At 37.8% G+C, this 7,934-nt stretch overlaps 1 protein-coding gene across 8 annotated transcripts in view; it reads right to left on the reverse strand.

Moving 5' to 3' along the window:
* The window catches only part of LOC112140595 (SH3 domain-binding glutamic acid-rich-like protein), a 15,259-nt gene extending 14,685 nt beyond the window's left edge, over window positions 1-574 (reverse strand). For 2 of the 8 annotated variants that reach the window (XM_024263584.2, XM_024263585.2), the window contains exon 1: window positions 252-568. In XM_024263584.2, the coding sequence (XP_024119352.1) occupies window positions 252-296 (45 nt within the window). In that variant the 5' untranslated portion in view covers window positions 297-568. Of the gene's footprint in view, window positions 1-251 lie in introns of all 8 variants that reach the window. The other 6 variants (XM_024263586.2, XM_024263587.2, XM_024263583.2 and 3 more) reach the window with 5 other exon arrangements.
* Window positions 575-7,934: the final 7,360 nt, after the last annotated feature.

The raw sequence follows: 7,934 nt of genomic DNA on the forward strand, positions 1-7,934 counted from the left end.
TTACCGTCTGGGACATCTGTTAGTGGAACTCATTGGTGGAAAAGTTAAGGAGCCCCCCCTTTTCAGAAAAACTCCACTCACTCTAATTGATTGATCCGATAAGTAGAGCGATTACGCACAGTTAATGATCTAAAACCCATTTGCGCGTAAAAGTGAGCGCCACTTTAGCGCGAGAGCACAACCCGCAGAACCACTGAATGAACATAAAGTTCGCTGTAAAAGTGCTTTTTCATCAGTGATCGAAAACTTACCGCAGTGGATCCAGAGGAGGAGGCGAGGAAAACTTTGATGACCATTTTGTTTCTGATGTATGCGGCTAAAAAAAATGCAACAAAAGGGGGTCTTACGGGCGCGGGCAGCCTCTTCTATTATTAGAGCGCTCCCAGGACGAAGACATGGCCCGGGATCACGCACACCCACGTGCACGCCGCTGTGGTTATTTTTGGTGGGGGGCGCAGCCGTGCGCAGATTGGTAACTTCAGCTGTCTGTTGGCGCATCCAGCTCCTTCCCGGGACGACAGAAATAGCATCAGGCCTGTACAGCAGGGGCGTGCAGAGACCTTTGGAGGGGCAGGTGCTGAAAAGTAAAAAGAGGCACGTGGAGCACAAATTTAACACTTTAACCCTCTGGAATCTGAATAAACTCAGTTTGAAATTACCTTTGTATTTTCAATTTGAAGGACTACAAGCATGTTTATTTGATATCATTTTATTCAGTAAATTCTCTCCTATGACACTACCTTTATTTTGTAATGTTTCCATGTTATATTCATACACTAGAGATAAAATCATACAAAAACAGAACATTTCTTCAGGAAAAATGGGATTCGCTGAGTTCTCGCGATTTTATAACGCCAGTGGTTATTGTAGTAAACTCATGTTGGACCCCATCCCAAAATAAAATTATGATTAGTTTCCTCCATGTGGAATTTCTAATAGCAGACAGCTCCCTGTTGCTCCTGCCCTCCGTTGAAGTTCCTCTTTCTCCTCATTTATTAAAATAAAAGATTGATTTTGTCCAAAAACTACAAACAAGGGCTATATTCTCCCTTTAATTCAACAAAACATCAGTTACTGAACATAAAAAAGTTAAAGTTCATTTTAGATGGAGTTTTAGATAGATAGATAGATAGATAGATAGAACTTTATTAATCTCCCAAGGGAGAAATTCAGGTGTTCGGCAGCAGAACAGAATACAACAAACACACACAATAAATACCAATAAATACCAATAAAAAAAAAAATAACAGATTCATAAAATAAAATAAAATACCAGTTTATATCAGGCAGATTTGTTAAACAGCCTGATGGCTGAAGGGACAAATGATTTCTTAAAGCGCTCAGTCCTGCAGCGCAGTGAAAGGAGCCTGTTACTCCGTGTGCTCCTCTGTGCCGACATTGTGCTGTGTAGAGGATGTCTGGGATTGTCCAGGATGTTTCGGCTTAGAGCCTTCATCCTCTTCTGCAGCACAGTTCCCACCGAGTCCACCCTCCTCCCGATCACAGATGCACACCTCTTCATCAGTTTGTCCAGCCGATTGCAGTCCCTTTTGGTCATATTGCCACCCCAACATACAACCCCAAAAGAAACAGCACTTGCCACAACCGACTGATAGAAGAGGAGCAACATATCAGCACACACATCAAAGGACCTCAGCCTCCTTAGGCTCACAGTTGCAAAAAAGACACAAAATACATTTAACACAAATCTGTGCAGCTTAATAACAGTTAGGAGTAAATAAAATAATACAAGCTAAAATACATACTATATAAATAAAACTATATAAAAATATAAAGGTGAAAGAACCCCTAATGTTTATTTCTAGTCATGGTCATTTTTTCATAGCTTGAACGTTTTCTAAGAAATTAACTTTGTTCAAATCCTAAATGTGCCACAGAAGAGTAAAGATTAAAACTAGTGATGAACAATAAAATAATTATTTTAAAGTATTTATTTAATGTCAAGAGAAATATTTTTGCATAATTGTGTGTGATTTTATAGATCAGTGTGTTGTAGTTGCAAGACACAATGAGCACCAAGTGAGTGTGTATTTGTGTTGGCTAAAGTCAGTATCAGTAAATGCTAGAAATTCCCAGCACACCTGAATGCAGCAAGTTCTTAATGCAAGCGCATAAGTGCGGAAATTCTATGGAGCCCCTGAATGCACATCGTGTATGTGACAATAAAAACCATTAAATCTGCACAAAAAAGTCGGGATTAAAGTCTGCGATATATGTTTGTAGAAGAGTGGAGGGAGAAGCAGACACCTAAATGTCAAGCTTGTGTGTTTGCGCCCCCTCAGAGATGATGAACAAAGACTCAAATGTCAAAGTGGCAGGTGAAAGAGTTGTTCTGCCCTGTTAATTTAGAGCTCTGCTTGTATTGAAACGTGGGTTATAAAATGTCATGTTATGACTAACTTTATATATATATATAAATTAAAAATTCTACAAAGTAGATCCCGCCCTCTTTTCCCATCTGTCCTCTTAACTTGGGTGAGACCATAGACTGTAAAAAACAATGGACAGATCGAGCACTGAGGTCCCNTGCTGCAGCTGTAGCGGGGGCGGGGACAGCCGCTGCCGTGACAGTATTGAAGTGTGTGCAGATAACAGGGATTGAGGCTTCCTAAAGCAGGAGAAGAGTGCAGGTTGTGTGAGCTCCACTTGTAGAGTATTGATGGGAAAAAAATATTGTCATTTTGACTACATCTAGTTGGTTAAAAATTAAGATTACCCTTTCGCGTTGGTCCTTACTCTATTAAAAAAAAAAAATCTATTTAGAGTTTGATAAGGTATTGGATTTCCTGTAGCTAATTTTTAGAAACCTTCAGCCTGATAAGCACCATGGTGGTTCTGGAAAGCTCTGTGGTAAAGCCATAGACTGTAAAAACAATGGACAGATCGAGCACTGAGGTCCCCCATTGGAAATGCATTACTTCCTCTCCTCGCGAAAGTAGGCCGCCGCTTTCACCGTCAATTCCTGAAACGGATACCGCCATTTGCAAACAATCTTCAGCGATTGGTCTGAGTCATAGCTGAGTCATGGAATCTACAGGAAGTACTGTCGCCAATCAGGAGTGAGTTTATTGCAACCGTCTGCCGCTTTCCACGCCTCTACCACGAGACAGGGGGATGTAAACAGCTTCTTCTTTAATCACGGCGGCTCGGGAGAATCGTACAAGTCATTGTTGAAGCCTTTGAGGGAGAACCATTCCAACGTTTGATTCTGTCAGCGGTCCTTTTGGATTTACTTACATTTATTCCTTTTTGTCCAGATAAAAGGAGCATTTGGGAGACGCGCTGGAGAAATGCGCGTGTCCCTCTCTCGCGCACCGCAGCTTTTCAGTTGTCATCAGCGGCCAGGTTATAGTCTGATCAGATGCACGTGAGAAGCGCGTTCAGCTGTATTTAAAATAAATAACCATCCTAACAAGAGAACAGCTGGATCTTTTTCTGTTTGAAGATACGACCAGGCCCAAGTTTGTCTCGCGGTCCTGAGACGGCTGCGTCTAATTCAGGCTGAAGCTGGAAAATTGCCGCGAAGCTTAAACTTTGGTTGGTGATTTTATGCGCATATATGTAACTTATAATTTATAAGCTACAGCCAAAACAGTGAAATAAAGAAAAAAGTCCAAAGCACATAACCTCAGAGTGAAATCTATTTCTACAGAGTAAATCCTCATCTAAAAATGTCGACAGCATGCTCCTCTTGTTGTTTTAAACTGCTGCATCGGTACATACCATTGAGGGAAACAACAGCAGGACAATGATTGGTACATTGTTGAATTGTAAAGTAGGTGTTAAAAGGTCTTCACGGACCCATTAATGAAGTCTGCTCCCATTGGCTACCCGTCATCTGTCAATCAAACCCCCCAGACGTTCGACGTCAGACCCACAAACGCTTATTGAGCCATCTGATTGGTCAATTTATAACTCTAATAACTTGTGATAATGGAAAAAAATCTTTAAAAAAAATTAGGATTAGAAAAAAGAAGTTAAGCAGAAAGCAGCAGAGGAAGAATGATAATTTTGACATTTAAAATGACTGAGAAATAACTGTCTGTTTCCCAATGTAAGTCAATGGGACTTTGGCCTTTTTGCAACCCAGTGGTACTTCCTATATGGAACACGGAAGTAGGGGGGCTTGCTTCGTCCAGTTATTCTATATACAGTCTATGGGTAAAGCTGACATATTTATTTATTTGAGTAAAATGATGTTTCTCAGTGGTATTAGCAGAAATTGATTTTCACATGCATAATTAAAACTGACAAAGACCAGGAAGAAACAGCCTAAATCACAGTAAAATATATATATAGATAAATAAAAATAATTTTAAATGATACGTTTCTTTCAATCAAACCTTTAAAATTTTATGAAATGTAAAACCTGTAATATAACTTTGTTTCACTATTCTTACTAAAAGTAGACGTGGACATTTTTTTTTTTTTTTTTTTGCATTTACATCACATTTTTAGACACTGAAGGACGAGTTTGTGCTTTTTTATTTGTCACATTTTAATTTCCCCGCTGGAATCAATAAAGTATTCCAGGATATGTAAGGCTTTCAGAACTGATCAAGCAGATTTGACAGTAAGTGGGACACAAGGATAAAAATAATTTCTGTTCCAGCAGATTTTTTTTTTTTTAATCTCCGACACCCTCATTGTGTCACTTGATAGAGGGAAAAAGAACCCTTCTTGATGTGAGTGTTGGAGGAACAAAACTGCAGTGGAATCTGAAGACTTTTTGAGAATTTAAAAATGCCTTAAAAACACCCCGTACAACTCTCCACATTTTTTGGAAGATTGATTTTCAATTGAACACAACAAAGACAACCCACTCTACATATTGAAGACCCAGAATATGCCACATAGCCCAACAGTCAATCATAGATGTAAGCCACACCTCTGCCATTCACAGTGGGGTTTCAACCGCCGACCTCTTGGTTGTTAGACCAAAGCTCTAACCACTAGGCCAATGGGTTGNTCCTGGTTCCGATGCTTTACCTGGAAAAAAAACAAGTGTTTCCGTGTAAAAAAAATGGAAAGAATTTCCACGCAATTAAATAGCGTTGATGGAACAAAAAGTAGCTTTGTTTGTTCAACTTAATACATTAATGTTCAGTGAATGAAATTTAATTAAGCAAAGATTTAGTTATGTTAATTGTAACATTATCTAATTAGGACAACATAATTATTTAATGTTAATGGAATAGTTGTACATTTGATTAGATTTACACAATCAAAAAAATTCCATCCAACATAATTGATTATTGTTCAGGCAACAGGTTTAAATCATGTGTAAATTCTTTCAATATTATATTTATGTTTAACCACAGAATAATTATTATGTAAAAGTTAGATGTTAAAGACAAATTAAAATAAAGGAGAAAAGACAATGATGACATGTTCAAAATTTATTTTTTCAAAACTGTCACAGGCAGTTGAATGCAAAGGTCACAACAGCAAAGTCATAATCTAGTCATATGACTGAAGGACATCCAAATATTAATATTAACTTATAAAAAATAAAATCAAGTCCTGATATGTTTCTCTGACTAAAGCCATTTCAACACTCATTAGACCACAAGAGAAGAAAAGAAATATGAAAATGTGCAGAAATGCAAAATTGACATTTTTTATAGCTACTAGCTTATTCTGGGTTTCAAAAAGTCCCAACTTTTACAATCACAAATATCAAAAACCTGCAAAATAGTACATTTTTATCATCTGCACAACACATTTAAAGTGCTAAAACTGACCAATTTTCAAATGTAAATGGTAATGGAGAAAAAATCCTGTACTGAGAATAGTGAAGCATTACTTAAGCAAGGTTTTGTTACAGGATTTGTACAACCGTTTCAACTGTGGTGGGTAGCTCAGATCTAAAGGATACAGGAGCCCAAACAACACGGATACTACAAGGCTTACACTTTTTAGATCATTCATCCAGTCTCCAGGTCATCACTTGGGTCTGCACCAGTGTGTTGAATGACAAAGATCCCAAAGAGTCCATGTACCAGAGCCTCTTCTGAGATGTCATCCCTCTGTAAAACAAGGGGGAAAAGGGTAGATTCAAATACAATGTAAATAAGTAAATCTTCATTAAAAACTACAGGATAACAAGTAGTGTGTTGGCTTAAATTAGCCTCATCTTAAAGATCCATGGATAATCTGTGATCTGTATGGATCTAAATCGTGACACGATCCGTTACATGCCACGCTTAAAAGTGGATTTCAAATGTTTAACTTGAATAAAAAAAAAAAAATTGAATTTTCAACTTTTCGTCTCTCCCTCTTTTCTTTCAATTCTCAGTTTCGATTCAGTCATGACTTCTGAGCTGATCCTTTTTCGAGTGGGAGCAGGCTTTGAGCTCATTGGTGACCAGGACATGATTTCAAGATATTAAGTGATGTGACATCTTTTATGCTACAAAGTGGTGTCTGTCTATGTCTCACTCATTGCCATCCCACCCTGAAGTACCAAACTTTAGGAGAGCATTCTCACTACTATANGTTCAACCACAGAATAAATATTATGTAAAAGTTACATGTTAAAGACAAATTAAAATAAAGGAGAAAGACAATGATGACATGTTCAAAATTTATTTTTTCAAAACTGTCACATAGACAGTTGAATGCAAAGGTCACAACAGCAAAGTCATAATCTTGTCATATGACTGAAGGGACATCCAAATATTAATATTAACTTCTAAAAACTAAAATCAAGTCCTGATATGTTTCTCTGACTAAAGCCATTTCAACACTCATTAGACCACAAGAGAAGAAAAGAAATATGAAAATGTGCAGAAATGCAAAATGTACATTTTTTATAGCTACTAGCTTATTCTGGGTTTAAAAAAGTCACAACTTTTACAATCACAAATATTGCAAACCTGCAAAATAGTACATTTTTATCATCTGCACAACACATTTAAAGTGCTAAAACAGAACAATTTTCAAATGTAAATGGTAATAGAAAAAAAAATCCTGTACTGAGAATAGTGAAGCATTACTAAAACAAGGTTTTGTTACAGGATATGTACAACCATTTTAACTCTGATGGGTAGCTCAGATCTAAAGGATACAGGAGCCCAAACAACACTGATACTGCAAGGCTTACAACTTTTAGATCATTCATCCAGTCGCCAGGTCATCACTTGGGTCTGCACCAGTGTGTTGGATGACAAAGATCCCAAAGAGTCCTTATGCCAGAGCCTCTTCTGAGATGTCATCCCTCTGTAAAACAAGGGGAAAAGGGTCGATTCAAATACAATGTAAATAAGTCAATTTTCATTAAAAGCTACAGGATAACAAGTAGTGTGTTGGCTTAAATTAGCCTCATCTTAAAGATCCATGGATAATCTGTGATCTGTATGGATCTAAATCGTGACACGATCCGTTACATGCCACGCTTAAAAGTGAATTTCAAATGTTTAACTTGAATAAAAAAAAAAAAAATTGAATTTTCAACTTCTCGTCTCTCCCTCTTTTCTTTCAATTCTCAGTTTCGATTCAGTCATGACTGCTGAGCTGATCCTATTTCGAGTGGGGGCAGGCTTTGAGCTCATTGGTGACCAGGACATGATTTCAAGATATTAAGTGAAGTTATCTTTTATGCTACAAAGTGGTGTCTGTCTATGTCTCACTCATTGCCATCCCACCCTGAAGTACCAAACTTTGGGAGAGCATTCTCACTACCATAGTTTTCCCTCGCTATATCGCAGTTCACCTCTCGCTGCCTCACTGTTTTGTGGGATTTTTTTTCAGCGCGACATTGCGGTCTATAAATCTTCTCCGTGCAGTCTTTTACAGACACGGCGGGTGCAGCTTGCCAACGTTACATACATCTTAAATCCAATTGGGTTATTTTTTTATTCCAATAGTGGACTTATTTTCTTTGATGCTTTAAACTTTGAGAGTTTAAACAA

Source organism: Oryzias melastigma, unplaced genomic scaffold (genome assembly GCF_002922805.2).
Source record: "Oryzias melastigma strain HK-1 unplaced genomic scaffold, ASM292280v2 sc00289, whole genome shotgun sequence".
Lineage (NCBI taxonomy): Eukaryota > Metazoa > Chordata > Actinopteri > Beloniformes > Adrianichthyidae > Oryzias > Oryzias melastigma.